The 18240-nt window shown below is 45.4% G+C and overlaps 1 protein-coding gene and 1 long non-coding RNA gene across 4 annotated transcripts; one reads left to right on the forward strand and one right to left on the reverse strand.

Annotated features, from left to right (window-relative positions):
• The first annotated feature begins 5325 nt into the window (after positions 1-5325).
• LOC125449093 (zinc finger protein 420-like) lies at positions 5326-11701 on the forward strand. Of its 3 annotated transcripts, XM_048524711.2 has the most exons (3): positions 5373-5829; positions 6654-6865; positions 9494-11701. In XM_048524711.2, exons 2-3 carry the CDS (start codon positions 6726-6728, stop codon positions 11157-11159), a joined length of 1806 nt encoding a protein of 601 aa, XP_048380668.1. In that variant the 5' UTR covers positions 5373-5829; positions 6654-6725; the 3' UTR covers positions 11160-11701. The 3 variants fall into 3 exon arrangements, with proteins under 3 accessions (XP_048380670.1, XP_048380668.1, XP_048380669.1); XM_048524713.2 differs by lacking the exons at positions 5373-5829; positions 6654-6865 and adding an exon at positions 5326-5366; XM_048524712.2 differs by lacking the exon at positions 6654-6865.
• Positions 11532-14348, reverse strand: LOC125449124 (uncharacterized). The gene is made up of 2 exons (XR_007246837.2): positions 14261-14348; positions 11532-11697 (listed from the first exon to the last, which is right to left on the reverse strand). It is a non-coding gene; the product is annotated as an uncharacterized LOC125449124 (long non-coding RNA).
• Positions 14349-18240: the final 3892 nt, after the last annotated feature.

Genomic DNA, 18240 nt, shown 5'->3' on the forward strand with positions numbered 1-18240 from the left:
AGCAGATGTTCACCTGCACATCTGCCAATGTGGTATATTGTATCCATTGCACCCGGTATGGCTACCTCTACATTGGGGAAACCAAGCGGAGGCTTGGGGACCGCTTTGTAGAACACCTCTGCTCGGTTCGCAATAAACAACTGCACCTCCCAGTCGCAAACCATTTCAACTCCCCCTCCCATTCCTCAGACGACATGTCCATCATGGGCCTCCTGCACTGCCACAATGATACCATCCGAAGGTTGCAGGAACAACAACTCATATTCTGCTTGGGAACCCTGCAGCCCAATGGTATCAATGTGGACTTCAGAAGCTTCAAAATCTCTCCTTCCCCCACTGCATCCCAAAACCAGCCCAGCCTGTCTCTGCTTCCCTAACCTGCTCTTCCTCTTACCCATCCCTTCCTCCCACCTCAAGCCGCACCTCCATTTCCTATCTACCACCTCATCCCGCCTCCTTGGCCTGTCCATCTTCCCTGGACTGACCTATCCCCTCCCTACCTCCTCACCTATACTGTCCTCTCCACCTATCTTCTTTTCTCTCCATCTTCAGTCTGCCTCCCCCTCTCTCCCTATTTATTCCAGTTCCTTCTCCCCATCCCCCTCTCTGTTGAAGTGTCTAGGCTCGACACGTCAGCTTTTGTGCTCCTGAGATGCTGCTTGGCCTGCTGTGTTCATCCAGCTCCACACCTTGTTATCCCAGTGTTCATAAAGTCCTGTATTTATAAAGTTCCTTCCTAAACTTACAGGAGAATTGCATCCAATCCTAGGAGCCATTCTTTTGGACAGATGTCAGGGTCTTGGAGTGGGTGTGGAGGAGATTTACTGGAATGGGAGAAGGGATGAGGGACTTCAGTGAATATGGAGAGACTGGAGAAGCTGGGATTGTTCTGCTTTGAGCAGAAAAGGTTCAGAGAAATTTAATCAACGCGTTCAAGTAAATCAGGGAACGTGTTTCCAGGAGCAGGTGGGGTCAGTGACCGGGGGGAAACAGATTGAAGGAAATCAGGAAAAGCCCCAGAGGAGAAGATGAGGGGTATTTCTGTTTGAATGCAGTGAGTTGTAGGGAATGCACTGCCTGAAAGGGAACGGTTTCAATGTCAGTTTAAAATGGAACTGGGAAAACAGGTCTGGGAAATTCTCCTCTCCAGCTATCTTCTCCTCTATCCATCTTCGGTCCGCCTCCCCCTCTCTCCCTATTTATTCCAGAACCCTCTCCCCATCCCCCTCTCTGATGAAGGGCCTAGGCCCGAAACGTCAGCTTTTGTGCTCCTGAGATGCTGTTTGGCCTGCTGTGTTCATCCAGCTCCACACTTTGTTATCCCTAACAGATAGTTGGCAGCTTCAGCCATCCCAGGCTATGGTTCTGATCAGTGAGAGGCTGGACCACTGCAGAGTTACCTGAAAGGGCTGCCCCTTAACGATGAGTGACACTGCAGCCTCCCAATCCTGGTCTTTCAATTGTGCAGTTTGGTCGGAGGAGAGAAGAGGTCATAAAAAGGAGGCTGGGTAAATCAGAGGATTTCTACCTAGATTTGCTTGTGCTAATACGGTGATTTGTAGGGTTTATTTGAGCAGGACCTCTTTGTGAATTGTGGGGTCGGGGGCTTGAATGGGGAGGGTTTCTATGGCTGAAGCTAAGAAATAGGTACAGGAATAGGCCATTGAGCCTGCTCTGTGACACATTAAGATTTGATCTGATTGTGGATTCTCCCATATGCCTGGACAATACTGGTGAGGGAGAACACAATATCACTGGGTACATTGGTGCTGACCACAACTGGTTGGTATCTTAGAATACAGAATATTCCATTAACACCTGGAGCTACATTCTGATTTACTTGAAACGTTTCCTTAGCTTACCTTGGGAATTTTGTTGATGAATTTAGCTTCTTTTAGTTTGCCTGGATCACATGTTTTGGGGAACAAGAGAGGAATGAATATTCCATAGAAACTAAAAGTGTCTCAGTCCGAGTTGATCATGATCCTAACATTGTTATCTCCTTGCAAACAAGATTCTGAAGCCAAACTCACTTTGAGATTGATTAAATTGTGTTAATCATCAGATGAGGAAGATCATTGGCCTTTGAATGTAGAAGGAGAAATGGTTTGCAAAACAATTTCAAACAGTAGCATGACTGGAGTAGCACCAAGACACAGATATGTTCACCCAAATGAGAGCATTCCACTGGACTGGCTGTGGAAGGACCAGTTAAACAGCCTGATAAACATTACATTGTGTATGTGATGACAACTGACCACCTAAGGTGGACAGACATAATGACACCCACACCACGGAGAAACCTTTGAAATATATGTTCTGTTTTAATGTACTCAAGTGTCTGCCTGTGTTGGGAATTCATCAGTGTATTCAAACTGGGAAGAGACTTTTCACCTGTACTGAACCTGTGACTGGATTTTCTCATTTATCCAGTTGCTGAGATATCACTTTATCTACTCTGATGCGACAATGTTTACATGTTCGGACTGCAATATGAGCTTTAAAAACAGCAGAAACACCAATACTTTCAGACTGGAGAGAAGCCATTTACCTGCTGGGTTTGCAGAAAGGAATTTACTTGTCCACCTAATTTTCTGAAACGCCAATCAACTCATGCTGGGGAGAGGCCATGTTTCTGCTGTGGCTGCGTGAAGGGATTCACTGGGTAATTCATCCTGCTGCTGCACCAGAAAATTCATACAGCAGAGAAGCCCCATTTCCTTTAAGGGATGAGGGCATCGCTGGCTAGGCAGCATTTATTGCCCATCTCTCGTTGCCCAGAGGGCAGTTCAGAGTCAACCACATTGCTGTGGTTCTGGAGTCACATGTAGGCCAGACCATGTAAGGATGGCAAATTTCCTTCCCTAAAGGACATTAGTGAACAGATAGCTTTTTTCAACAACTGGCAATGGATTCACAGTTATCATTAGACTCTTAATTCCAGATATTTAATCAATTAAAATCCCACCATCTACCATGGCAGGATTTGAACTCAGGTCCCCAGAAAGCTGAGTGTCTGGAATAATAGTCCAGTGATAATACCACTAGGCCATCGTCTCCCTATGTGTGGGTTAATTGTGAGGAATATGTCCTAGCCTCTCTCCTGCATGGCTCTGAGGTAGGCTCAGAAAGAAGGCTCCTTTATGATTGTGTTCAGAGTCTGACAAGAGGACACATTAGATGGGCTCTGTCAAGACCCATCAGTCTCAATCAAGTTACCTCTGAATCTTATAAACTTAAGTGCAAATAAACCCAGTCTGTTCACCATTTCTTTGTAAAACTACCATCCAATTCCTGTTATTTGTTTGGTAAACGTTCTCTGGATTGCTCCATTCAGATCTGAAAATAACTAGTAATTTTGGTGCAAAGATTTCAAATGTTTCTGTGACCTTCCTGAGGTGACCATTGTCATGTCAAAACAACAATGTGCATTTGTTTAGACCAGTGTCTCAATTTGACCTCATCCCATTTGCCAGCATTTGGCTCATATTGCTCTGATCTCTTTCTATTCATATACCCATCAAGGCATCTTTTAAATATTTGTAATTGTACCAACCTACATCACATTCTCTAGCAGCTTGTTCTACACATTAACCACACCCTTTCAGAAAAAGGTGCCCCCAGGTTCCTTTTAAATAATTCTCTTCTCTCCTTACACCTATGTTGTCTAGTTTTGAATCCCCTACCATAGGGAAAATGCTTTGATTATTCACCCTATTCATGTCCCTCATGATTTGGTAAACCACTATGAGGTCACCCCTCAGGGTCTGATTATCCGGGGGGAAATGCCCCAGTCTAATCAGCCTTTCCGTTTATCTCACACTCTCCAATCCTGGAAACATCATTGTAAATCTTTTCTGAACTCTTTCAGGTTTAACAGCATCATTCGTGTAACAGGGACACCAGAATTTAATGCAGTTTCCTAAGAGTGGGCTCAGCAATGTCCTGTACAGCCACAACATGACCTCCCAACTCCTGTATTCAATGCACTAGCTAATGAAGACAAGCATGTCAAACACATGCTTCCCCATACTTCTATCTCTGACTCCACTTTCAATGAACAATGCACCTGCACCCCCAAGTGTCTTTGTTCAGCCAACATTCCCTCGGGCCCGACAGTTAGCTGTTTAAGTCATGCCTTGGATTGCCACATCAAAATGCAACACCTCCCATTTATCTAAATTAAACTCCGTCTGCCAGTCCTCAGCCTGTTGGCCCATCTGATCAAGGTCCTATTGTATTCTGAGATAACCTTCTTCACTCTGCGCTGCACCACCAATTTTGGTGTCATTTGCAAACTTCTGAACTATAGATAGTTCTGAGGATGGAGGAGATTAAATACCCTGGAAACAAATCTACACAGTTGTAAGGCTGGAGTAGTTTACAGAGATGAGGAGGGTCGGGAGACTGCAGGAGATTGTCATCCAAACAGCGCTCTGAAGTACTTACAACACATGCAATGCACAATTTAAAATGGCAGTTATCCACGGCTTTGTTCAAGTCAAATCAATTTGTGGAATAAATACTGGTCTGGGCAACGATGCATAAATTAAAATTAAGATCCGTTTCTGTTTTATGGAGAGGTAGCAGAAGCTCAGATAATTCTCCTTGGAGCCGAGATCAGTGATTTTGGTGCAGGTGTAGATTTGTTTCCAGGGTATTTCATGTGCAGGAAGAGAGAGAGACATTATTAATATTGTCACAATGTTTGGTAACGACAGAATACAGCTTTCAGATAATTGGCAAATAATACCAGGTGAAAATGTAAAGATTACGTGAACCTGTAAGAACCTAAACGTCTGCTAAACGCAGACTTAGCAGCAATGCAGTGTAGAGCTGGAGGAACACAGGCCAACCAGCATCAGAGGAGCAGGGAGGTGGACGTTTCGGGTTTACACCACACTGGATTGACTTTGACTCCAACATATGGAGTTCTTGCTGTCTGCAGATTTAGAAGTTGCTCAGAAGAGGTTTAAGATTTGCAGACTTATGGCAAAGCGGAGGGGAGTTGGGCTCGATTTGACCAGAAGATCATTTATGGTGATTCTCGAGTGAGAGGGTACAGCCGTAATAGGCTGAATGGCCACAAACCCCTCCCTGTGCTCTGAAATACGGCTCCATTCACTGTGAAAGATGAAGCTGTCCCAGGGAAGCGCAGGGGAAAGCTGCATTTCACAGCACATCGGGGCCCACTTGATTGACGGAAGATATAGGCCAATAGGAGGACGGGGAAAGGGTGGAGGACCAAGCGGGCGCGGCTGGTCCTTCAACCAATCAGTGTGAATGGGGGCGGAGAAAACCGTGCGGCACGTGACCACATGCGCAGTTGGTGTAGTGTCGCTATGACTGGCGCCTGGGTGCGGGAGGTTAGTACCGTACTGGGGGAGAAACAGAGACCAGGAGAAAAATAGAGCCAGTCTGGACTGGGATGTTTTATAAACATCCAGTATACGCCTCTAGATCAAAATTAGAAACTATAGGTCCTGCGTTTACGGCAACAGAAAAGCGATTACGGGCCTCAGGCTGGGACAGGCCCGTGAGGGCAGCCGCCATTTTTATTAGGGGCAAAGTGTAGCAGAACGCATGCGCATGTTTCTTCTTGGGTGGGGGTGGAGCGGAACGAAGAGGAGTGTTTCCTCAAATTGAAAACAAGAGAAATGTCTGCTTTTCTAATTTCTGTCATGGACTATCAGTGACTTTTCGTGAGCTCGTTTTACAGGATATGGATTGAGAATGATTTGCAGACCAGGATCTTAAAACAAGTTCTGACAGTCAGCGGAAATGATCAGGGTCTGAATATCATTGGCATTTCACTGTGGAAGGAGAAAGGTTTGTCTGTTCTCTCTGCGGGAAAATAATTCTGATATGTGTGTAACTCGAAAATCAGCAGAATATTTCAATTCGTTCTTAGATCGCCCTGGAGTAAGTGTTCAGTTCTGGGCCCTGCAGCTGAAGATGGAGATATTGGCTTGAGGGGGTCGCAGATTTATCTGAATAACACCTCAACTCTTGGAAAGAATTATCATATTTCATCCCAATCACCTACTTCATGATTTTAATCTATAATTTCCTCATTCTCACATTCCTGTAAACTTCCCTTTAAATTCCTGCGTACCCCTTCAGGTGGATCATTCTAGATCCTTGAGCCTGAAGCATTGTAAAGTGCTAAATTGAAAGATGAGATGCTTTCCTCTGTGCTCCCATTGAGCTGCGTTTAACAGTAAACGATACTGAAGACAGTGTAGGTATGAGCAGACAAATAAAATGACAAGGCTGTGCTGTGAGTCCTGCTTGGCACAATGAGAGCGCTTTGGAGTTGGGTGAAAGCAGACAGTGAGGCAAGACGGGGAGAAGATGAAGCTGGAAGTCTGAGTGTGGTGCTTTGTCTTTATTCGGGCAGTTCAGAAAGTGACATGGTCCCAATGGAAAGAGCCAACTGGAAAGTGATACCCGCAGTGTATTTCCTTCCAATTTTTAAAATATAATGTTCAGCTGAAGTACAGAAAGGGAATTTCAATTATAATAGAATTGTTTGAAATGAAGGAAGATCCTTAGCTCAATAAAATTTCTTAAAGCGAGTAACTAGCTTAATCTACAGAGAAGTCATGATAGGAGATCTGTGACCTGTGGTGTGCTCCTCTTGTTCAATGTAGGGAATAAGGAACCTTCCAGTGTCCCTGCTGGCTACGTATGCAGGAAGTGTGCCCATCTGCAGCTACTGGCTAATGTTTTTGGAGCTAGAGGTGTGGATGGACTTACTGTACAGCATCTGTGACGCTTACAATGTTGTTGTCAGCACACTTAGCGAGGTGGTCATACTGCAGCTGCGAATTACACAGGCCAAAAAGGAATTGGTGACCATCAGGTAACGTAAAAGGCCCTTGAGATAAGGGCTAGAATCCCCAGCGGTCATCCCCTCTCGAACAGATGTACTACTTTGGATACTGTTGGGCGTGGTCGGGATGACCTTTCAGGGGAAATCAGCAACAGCTAAGTTCATGGTGCCGCAGTTGGCTCTGCTGCTCAGAAGGAGAAGCAGAACGGCTGTAGTGACATGCGATTCAATAGTCCGAGGCACAGGCAGGTACTTCTGTGTCTACAGACATGAATCCGGGATGGAACGTCACCTGCCTGGTGCAAGGATCCGAGACAACATGTAGCAGCTACTTGACATTCTCGCACTGGAGACTGAACAGCCAGTGGTCATAGGTACATATGACATAGCTAGACAAAGATATCAGTACCTGAAAGCTGAAGATAGGAAGATAGGAGATATGTTAAGATGAAGGACCTCAAAGGTAATAAAATCATCATTACTTCCAGTACCCTGTGCTAGTGAGAGCAGGAATAAGAGGATAGACCAGATGAATGTGGGGCTGGAGAAATGGTGTACCAGAGAAAGGTTCAGATTCCTGAGACATTGAGACCGTTTGTGCGTAAGGTTGGACCTTCACAAGCTTGACCCATTGTCCCTGGGCATAGCTGGGACAGATCTCCTCTGGGGCCTTTTGTTAGTTCCTTCGGTGAGGTTTTAAACTAGTATGGCAGGGGAATCAGAACCAAAGTGTAGGCTTATATGGGTCAGATCTAGATCAGGACATGAGATGCAGAATAATAGCTAGTGATCCAAACAGCAGCTCAAAGACAAAAAAATGGAGGATTAAATGAGGATAGATTCTGTCTTCATACATCACTCCTGACATTCGCAAGAATCAGCCTGATGAGCCTTGTTTACACGCTCTCAATGGCCAGGGCATCCTTCCTTGGGAAACGGGAACAAATTTGCGCACAATACTTCAGGTGTGGTCTCACCAAAGCCCTGAGAGAAACATATCCCAGTTCCTGTACTCAAATCCTGTCACTATCGTTTGCATTCTTCACTGCTTCCTTCCTAAGAGAAGCAGTCACAGAGAAACATGGAACAAACTGAGGTCACAGTCTCAGATATAAAGTTGTTTCACACCATGTCCCCCGTCGTATCCATGTTAGTCATCAAGCACCTATTTACTCCCGTTCCATTTTCTGGCACTCAGTGTGTAACCTATATTGTAGTGCCTTTTATGATCATCTAAACACTTCTTCAAAGTTGGAAGAATTCCTGCATCTGTCGCCATTTCTGATGCTGTGAGACCTGGTGAATGTCTCCAGCATTTTCCTATTTTTATTTCAGATTTCCACCGTTTTGCTTTTGCACTTAAAGTAATAAGTTGTAGAGCACAGAAACAGACCCTTCGGTCCAACTCAACCATGTTGACCAGATATCCTGAACTGATATGGTCACCTTGAACAGCATTTGGCCCATATCACTCTAAAGCTTTCCTACTCAGGTGATGCCTACTCATCCAGATGCCTTTTAAATGTTGTAACTGTACCAGCCTCCACCACGTCCTCTGGCAGCTCATTATATACACGCACCACCCTCTGCATGAATAGGTTGTCCCTAAGCTTCCTTTTGAATCTTGCCCCTTTCATCTCAAATCTAGGCCCTCCAGTTTTGGACTCCACTAGCCTGGGAAAAAGACCATGACTATTCACCCTATCCATGTGCCTCAAGTTTTTATAAACTTATAGAAGGTCACCCCTCAGCCTCCAGCGAAAATAGCCTCAACCCATTAAGTCTCTCCCTGTAGTTCAAACCTCCAACCCTGACAACGTCCTTGTTTCTAACCCTTTCAAGTTTAACATTTTTCCTATAGCAGGGAGACCAGAACTGAATGCAGTTTTCCAAAAATGGCCTAACCCATGTCTTGTACAGCCACAACAACTCCTATAATTAATTCACCGAGAAATAAGGCCGCCTTCACTGTCCTATCTACCCGAGACTCCACTGTAAAGGAACCATAAACCTGCACTCCAAAGTCTTTGTTTGGCAACACTCCCCAGAACCTTACCGTTAACTGTCTAAGTCCTGCCCTGATAACATCTTTCCTACAGCTGGGAGACAGAATTGAGTACAGTATTCTAAAATTGGCCTCACCAGTGTCCTATCGAGTCATGACATGAGCTCCCACCTCTGATACTCAGTGAACTGACAAGTAGAGGGAAATGTACCAAAGACCTTCTTCACCCTGTCTACCTGCAACTCCACTTTCAAAGAACTATGCACTACTTCTTCATCCTTGAGAGGGGTTGTAGTGTATGGGGAGAAAACAGGAACAGGGTTGAGTTGTAAATCTATAAAATTCAAGTCCTTCATGTGTACGTCTTCCACCTCTATCTCTTTCTGACGTTTTTTTTGTGCCAACACAGACTGGTTCTTTTCCCAGAAGGAGCTTTACGAACCAGTTCAGTTTTAATGATAATCCCAGTTTCCCTCGATGTCATTTCCACAACTGAAGAGATTAATTGCTGTCAGGTTCACAACCTGTGTGTTGTTCTGGTTTTCCTGATACAGTTATTTTCTGTTTGAAAGGTTGATTTGTAATTAGAGACTTCAGGTGAAACCATCTCCAGATCCAACAGTCACTCTGTTTATCAAATCTAATTTTCTCAGGATTTTGAACATTGAAGGAAATAGCTCCATTCACACCGGGGAGAAACACATATCGTCCGTGTGTAGAAGAGTCTATGAAGATTCATCTGAGATGTCCAAACAACAGCACAATCACACTGGGGAGAGCCTTTTCAAATGTGGGAATTGCGGGAAGGGATTTCTTTACCAATCCCAGCTGGAAAATCATCAACGCAGTCACACTGGGGAGAAGCCATTCACCTGCTCTGATTGTGGGATGGGATTCAGTCAGTCATCCAACCTGCGGATCCACCAGTGGGTTCACACAGGGGAGAGGCCATTGACCTGTACTGAATGTGGAAAAGGATTCACTCACTCATCCAAACTGCTGGAACACCAGCGGGTTCACACTGGAGAGAGACCATTCACCTGCTCCATTTGTGGGAAAGCATTCGCGCAGTCATCCAACCTGCTGATACACCAGCGAATTCACAGGAGAGAGAAACCATTCACCTGTTCTGAATGTGGCAAAGGATTCACTCACTCATCTAAACTGTTGGAACACCAGGGAGCTCACACAGGGGAGAGACCATTCACCTGTTCTGAATGTGGGAAAGGATTCACTCACTCATCTAAACTACTGCAACACCAGCGTGTTCACAATGGAGAGAGGCCATTCACCTGCTCTGATTGTGGGAAAGGATTCACACACTCATCTAAACTGCTGGAACACCGGGGAGTTCACAGTGGGGAGAGACCATTCACCTGCTCTGCTTGTGGGAAAAAATTCACTCGGTCATCCAGTCTGCAGATACACCAGCGAGTTCACACGGGGGAGAGGCCATTCACCTGCCCCAATTGTGGGAAGGCATTTGCTCAGTCATCCAACCTGCTGATACACCAACGAGTTCACACTGGGGAGAAACCGTTTACCTGCTCCCAGTGTGGGAAGGGATTCACTCAGTCATCCAGCCTTCGGATACACCAGCGAGTTCATACTGGGGAGAAACCATTCACTTGCTCTGACTGTGGGAAGGGTTTCACTTCGTCATCCAGCCTGTTGAAACACCAAGGAGTTCATACAGGAGAGAGAGCATTCACCTGTTCTGAATGTGGAAAAGCATTCATTCACTCATCTAAACTACTGGAACACCAGGGCGTTCATACTGGCGAGAGACCATTCACCTGTTCTGAATGTGGGAAAGGATTCACTCACTCATCTAAACTGCTGGAGCACCAGCGAGTTCACACAGGGGAGAGACCATTCACCTGTTCTGAATGTGGAAAAGGATTCATTCGCTCATCTAATCTCCTGGAACACCAGCGAGTTCACACCGGGGAGAGACCATTCACTTGTTCTGAATGTGGAAAAGGATTCATTCGCTCATCTAAACTGCTGGAACATCAACAGGTTCATACCAGAGAGAAATCATTCACCTGCACCGCTTGTGGGAAGGGATTTACCCAATCATCCAACCTGCTGAGGCACCAGCGAGTACACACTGGGGAGAAACCATTCATCTGCTCTGATTGTGGGAAAGCATTCGCGCAGTCAACGATCCTGCTCATACACCAACGAATTCACAGGAGAGAGAGACCCTACACGTGCTCCGACTGTGGGAAGGGATTCACCCAATCATCCAACCTGCGGAGACATCAGAGAGTTCACGCTGGGGAGAAACATTCATTCAGTCAACTCACCTGTTGATACAGCAACCTGTTCACCCTAAAGAGAGACTGTTCACATGTTCTGTACATGGGAAGGGATTCACTCCATCATCCAAACTGTTAGGACACCAGTAAGAAGACACCAGGTGGATTCTGTTCGCCTGCTGTGTTTGTGTGAAAGGCTTTGCTGTTTGCTAGCACCCCAGTAAATTCACACAGAGCCTAATGTGAAGGATTTTACTACTACCCACACCAAGGAATGAACCTTGATCATTGGACAGTTATTTTGATGTTATTAAACCCTGCTGTATTAAAGGTGTTGATATTGTAGATACACAACTGTATCAATGTTTTACCTCTAGGTTTTAGAAATAATCACAATGGTGCTGTACATAAACACTTTTACAATAGGTAAAGATCTGCATACTGTTTATAAAGCGATTTTGTGGTTCCTCAGGAGGGGCTAAACAAAAATGAGTTTCTTAGTAACTGTCACCGTTGGATTTTGATTCTATAACCAAACAGTTTTGTATTCTGGGCCTTTCTCTGATGTTTGTAAACAGCACAGGTTCAGTTACCTGTATGGGATAAAAATAATACAAATCAGTTTTTAAAAAAAGCAATGCTGCATCAAGTCTTTGTCTCATTCTGAGGGTCTTAAAAGATAAAATAATCAGTACCCTTCGCAGGAGCAGTTGCGTGACGGCACATCCAGAGTGAGATATAGTCTGTAATGCTGGAATCCAGGGACAATGTCCAAAATGGTAAGAAAAAAAATCAACAATTTTTTTTTGTTCATTCACCAGATGAAAGCGTTGTTAGGTAGTCCAGCATTTATTGCCCATCCCTCATTGCCCAGAGGGCAGTAAGAGTCAGGCTTATTGGTTTGGGTCTGGAGTCATATGTCGACCAGACCAGGTAAGGATGGCAGTTTTCTTCCCTGAAGACATTAGTGAACCAGATGGGTTTTGCCTGACCATCGACAATGGATTCATAGTCATCACTAGATTGTTAATCCCAGATATTCATTGCTGTGGCATCGACATTACAGGCCAGTTCAGCTCCAAGAGAGTTTAAAAAGGTTGAATGGCATTGATTTTTATTGCGACAATTTGACAAACAAGGCAGATGAGTTGAGGAAACAAATTAAAATGGGGTATGATGACATTGCTGTCAGTGAGACATGGTTGAGTGAGAGACAGGATTCGAAGCTGAATACTCCAGGATGCACGATATTCACGTGAGACAGAAGGCAAAAGAAGGGTAAGTGTCACAATTATGGCCAGGAAATTTATTGCAGCAATAAGGAAAGATGGCATCTTAGAAAACTCCATGAACAAACCTGTCTGTATAGAACTAAACGAGCAAGTATGGAGACAAATTTCAGAGCAGTGTAAAGTAGTAGGGGCATGATAGCATAGAATTTCAAATTATCCAACATTAACTGTGGTCATCATGGTGTGCAATGTTCAGAGGAACTTTTAAAATAGGTCCAGTAGAGCATTTGAAGCCAGTATGTAGAAGTCCCAACAAGGAAGGGGGAGGTCTTGGGCTTAACTTTACGTGACAAAGGGGGACACGTGGTTGAAGTATCAACGGTGGAGCATTTTGCAGACAGTTATCATAAAAATGCAAGAGGGAATATAAATGAGGAGACATTGAGAGCTAAAAGGTGAACAAGAGTTGATACAGCCAGGCAAAATAAAGGAAAATTCTGAGTTGTTTTACCGGTATATTAATGGTTAAAATATAACAGGCAAAAAAAAGGACAATTAAGGACCACAGCAGTGATTTGTGTGTGGATTGATAGGATGTACGCTAAATTGTAAATTAAGACTTTATGTCAGTGTTCACTAGTGACAGAGGTGAATCAGGGAGGAGATCTGTGATGGAATTTAAAGAAATTAGTATAGAGAGAGAGGGGAGGTTTTGAGTAGTTTGGCAGGCTCAAATGTGGATTAAACTCCAGCAGCAGGTGAAATGTATCCTACATTGCTGGAACAATAAGTTCTAGGGATGAATAGCATGTAATATCTTCAATTCCTCTCTGACCACAGGAAAGGTGCTGGAGGACAAAGAGCAGTCAAAGTGGAACTTTTATTCAAAAAGGGAACAAGAGATAAACCAAGAATCTGCAAGCCAGTCAGCCTCAGCTTGAGGCTGGGGAGACTATTGAAAGTAATTCTGAAGGTCAGAATTAATTTGTATTTGGAGAGTCAGGGATTAATCAAAAACAGTCATCATGCATTTTATTGAAGGGGATTTCATATCCGACCAACTAGATTCAATATTTTGAAGAGGTGTCCAGGTGCATCAATGAGTGAAATACTTTTGATGTTGCCTCAATGGATGTCAACAAGGCTTTTGATAATGTCCCACATGGGGCACTGATGATAAAGCGAAGAATCAATTGAAATTTTGCAAACTGAATCCACAATCAGCTGACTGGCAGGAAGCAGAGAGTGATTGTCGAGTGATTCTTTTTCTGACTGGAAGCCTATGTCCAGTGGAGTCCCACAGTGGTCAATGTTGGGCCCTTGCTGTTAATGGCTTATGTAAATGAATTAGACTTGAATGTAGAAGGGTTGTTCAATTCGTTTGCAGATGATGCAAAAGTGATGGCTGGTAAATAGTGAAGAGGATAGCCTTAGCTTACAGGAGGATATAGACTGACTGGTCAGATGGGCTGATCAGTAATAAATGGAATTTAATCTGGATCAGTGAGAAGTGACATATTTGGATAGGATAACTGATCATTCCATTCAGCTGTTAACCAAAAGGTTGGTAGTTTGTAGACCAGCCAGGAAAGGAAGCCTATTTATTTTGCCCATCAACATACCCCATGACACCGTTCTGGATTGTCAACGGGAATTTTGGCAGAAAGACAATTTCGCCAAATGTTGATCGCGCCACGCAGTGAGGCCTCAAAAGACAGCTTCTAATGTGTGGGTGTTGCAAATTACGAAACAACATGGAATTTTGGAGGCCAATTGCGAAATAATTCATTGCCCCTTAAATCCTGACCATCTCTGAAAAAAACACATGCAATCATGAAGATGAAGAAAGAGACTACCCTTTTCGCCAGGCGAATAAATATATGAAGCTGAGAGCAAACAATGACAATATACTTGATAGACATACCTGAATCAAGATTTTCCAGTGTACGCTCCTTGTCTGGATTCACTTCCTCTCCCTTCCGTTGCTGCAAGTGAACAGTATTCTCCCTCCTAGATAATAAAATGTGAGGCTGGATGAACACAGCAGGCCAAGCAGCATCTCAGGAGCACAAAAGCTGACGTTTCGGGCCTAGACCCTTCATCAGAGAGGGGGATGGGGGGAGGGAACTGGAATAAATAGGGAGAGAGGGGGAGGCGGACCGAAGATGGAGAGTAAAGAAGATAGGTGGAGAGGGTGTAGGTGGGGAGGTAGGGAGGGGATAGGTCAGTCCAGGGAAGACGGACAGGTCAAGGAGGTGGGATGAGGTTAGTAGGTAGCTGGGGGTGCGGCTTGGGGTGGGAGGAAGGGATGGGTGAGAGGAAGAACCGGTTAGGGAGGCAGAGACAGGTTGGACTGGTTTTGGGATGCAGTGGGTGGGGGGGAAGAGCTGGGCTGGTTGTGTGGTGCAGTGGGGGGAGGGGATGAACTGGGCTGGTTGAGGGATGCAGTGGGGGAAGGGGAGATTTTGAAACTGGTGAAGTCCACATTGATACCATATGGCTGCAGGGTTCCCAGGCGGAATATGAGTTGCTGTTCCTGCAACCTTCGGGTGGCATCATGGTGGCAGTGCAGGAGGCCCATGATGGACATGTCATCAAGAGAATGGGAGGGGGAGTGGAAATGGTTTGCGACTGGGAGGTGCAGTTGTTTGTTGCGAACTGAGCGGAGGTGTTCTGCAAAGCGGTCCCCAAGCCTCCGCTTGGTTTCCCCAATGTAGAGAAAGCCGCACCGGGTACAGTGGATGCAGTATACCACATTGGCAGATGTGCAGGTGAACCTCTGCTTAATGTGGAATGTCATCTTGGGGCCTGGGATGGGGGTGAGGGAGGAGGTGTGGGGACAAGTGTAGCATTTCCTGCGGTTGCAGGGGAAGGTGCCGGGTGTGGTGGGGTTGGAGGGCAGTGTGGAGCGAACAAGGGAGTCACGGAGAGAGTGGTCTCTCCGGAAAGCAGACAGGGGTGGGGATGGAAAAATGTCTTGGGTGGTGGGGTCGGATTGTAAATGGCGGAAGTGTCGGAGGATATGAGGAAAAAAATGAAAAGGGGGAGACATTGCTTTGCTGCCTGATGTTGCAGAGGATCGAGTCTCTTTCGTATCGCTGGAAGACTTTGTCATTGTTACGTTGGGGATGGACCTTCCCTGAAGCAGCCAATAGGAACCGCTGGTCCAGGCTGCAGACCAGCCGCGCAGAAGCAGGAGCCCCGCCCCCACCCATTGTTACCCACTCCGTCGCCGGGAAACAACGTTTCCAGGGCAACCGGCTGCTGGCTCGGGCCGGAGCGAGAAGCCGCTCGGGGAGCTGCTCCGCCCCCTTTCCGCGCCGACTGCTGCTCCAGAAAGAGACAGGTCGAGCCCGAGCATTGGCAGCAGCCGCCCCGCCTGCTCTGCACAGCACCCCTCCAAAACCCCATAGAGGAAAGGGAGTGAGGAACTGCAGATTTTGGAGAATCCAAGATAATAAAGTGTGAAGCTGGATGAACACAGCAGGCCAAGCAGCATCTCAGGAGCACAAAAGCTGACGTTTCGGGCCTAGACCCTTGCTCTCTGATGAAGGTCCTAGGCCCGAAACGTCAGCTTTTGTGCTCCTGAGATGCTGCTTGGCCTGCTGTGTTCATCCAGCTTCACACTTTATTATCAGAGGAAAGGGAGAACAGTTTCAAAAGCCTCATTTTCGTCTAGGTTATGTGAGAGCACAGGGTTTGTGAATTTTCTTGACAAAGAAGAACCGCAACAAGCGCTCAAGCACAATCAGAAGGTGTATGGGATCAGGCCCTGACTGTGGAAGGATTGAGTTTAATTCTGTCTGTGGGTCAGACGTGGAAAATGTGTAAATAGGGAGCAAAGACCATAGAGAAATTTGAAAACAAGAATGGAAATTTTAAAATTGAGGCTTTGCTGAGCAGAGGGCCTTAAATTTCTCGAAATATTTATTGATGGATCGTAGGCATTGCCACTTGGAACAGCATTGATTTATCATATCAGGTGTTCTAGAGGTGCTGGGGCCATGGACCACATCTGTGATGTTTGACTGCCCAATGGGGAGGGGGCTGGGTAAATAAGAGGAACTTCTCTTGGAGTTGCAATGTGTTAATTTAGAACAGATGTGCAACAAGAAACTGGCATTCACTCTTGTAACTATCGTCTTTTCTGTGGTCTTGTCTGAGCCCAAGTAGCTTGGGAGAGGGAGCATGCCATGTCCACGAGTATGATTAATTCCTTCATAACCATTGAGCACTGCTGAAGCATAGACTCTGGGGATAACTTTCTGGATTAGTTGGAAAGGCTCCTGTTACTTTCCTTGGGCATTTTGTGCAGATTTTGTTTTCTTCGAATTTGCTTGAACAATATTTGGAGAATTGAAATGGGGAAGAATTTTCCACGAAAACTAGAATGATGTCTTTTTAACATGTATCCTTGACTGATAGTGAGACTGATGTTGAGAAAGTCTTTTTCCAATGTATAAAATGAGATCTCATTTTGGAGGGCATTGAGGGGTAGATGGGAATCTCAAATGAAACATTAAGTCAGGATCTTACAGGGTCACAAGATTCAGCAGAACCTGAATACCTGAAGGAGACAGTGGATCCTTTCCCACATTGGTGAATGGTTTCTCCCCAATGTGAATGCACCAATGAATTTCCAACCTAGCTGGAACATTGAATCCCTTCCCACAGTCAACACATTTCCACATTGCCCAATCTTCTTCATCTTGAGACTGCATATATGCTCTGACAGGTTAGATGATCAGCTGAAGCTTTTCTAAATGCAGAACACGTTCCTCTCTGCTCTGCAGGGTGCTTTCTCCTTACATGTTCAAAATCTAAAGTTATTCTAGCTATAATAGATTGGGCGAATTCATTAGATCCTGATGTGATGTTTGGTTTGAGCTTCCCCAACTGCAAATGCTCCTTTTCTTTACACCTTGTGAAACTGATTTCAATTTCTTTGTATTTATTCATGGGCCACCACTAGATTCACACTAGGGAGATGGTACTCAGCTGCTCTGATTGGGGGAAGCAATTCAGTCACACATCCAACCTGTTGCCACACCAGTGAGTCCACACTGAGGAGAGGCTGTTCACTTGCTCCGAGTGTGGGAAGAGATTCGATCAGTGATACACCCTCCTTAGACACCAGCACACTCACACTGGGGAGAGACCAGCCACCTGCTCCCAATGTGGAAAGGGACTCATTTGTTCATTCCACCTCCTGAGACACAGATGGTGTCACGCTGGTGAGAGGCCATTCTCCTGCTCTGAGTGTGGAAAGAAATTCAGAGGCATCCCACCGGTTGAGTCGCCAGCAAGTTCACCAGCAACCGCACTAATGGGAACTTGATTATCAGTGATTAGCTCTGTACGTTGTTGATGCTGATAAATTTCCACCCGGTCATAGGTGTATAAAATTCAAATACACCAGCTTTGTATTAATTACCAGTGTTTTTACCAGGTGTCCTGTTCATGTCTCCAACATGAGAGGTCCTTTTGAAACGTTATTCCTACCCATCCCCACCCCTTCTGTCCTGACTCCTCCATCCCCACGACAGACAACAAGTGTGAGGTGCTCATGGATTTTCCTTGTCACTGAAATTGAGAAAATGTTCTCACTCTCCACTAGCCCAACAGGGATCTTGTGGCACAGTTGTATTGTCCTCACCTCTGGACCGGGAGGCCCAGGTTCAAGTCCCATCTTCTACAGAGGTAGGTAGTAACATCTCTGAACAGGCTGATTAGAAAATATAAACAGGACACCAAGCTAATGTTTCCAGCTGCTCCTGCAGGAAACTCGAAATGGAACCTTCCTCTTCTATCTCCCCTGTCATACTCCCATCGCTCAGTTTTTCAAAGAGGCCCTCCTGCTGTTCTATTGACCCTGTCCTTAATAAACCGTCCATGCCCCAATTT

The sequence above is a fragment of the Stegostoma tigrinum genome, chromosome 43, assembly GCF_030684315.1.
Source record: "Stegostoma tigrinum isolate sSteTig4 chromosome 43, sSteTig4.hap1, whole genome shotgun sequence".
Lineage (NCBI taxonomy): Eukaryota > Metazoa > Chordata > Chondrichthyes > Orectolobiformes > Stegostomatidae > Stegostoma > Stegostoma tigrinum.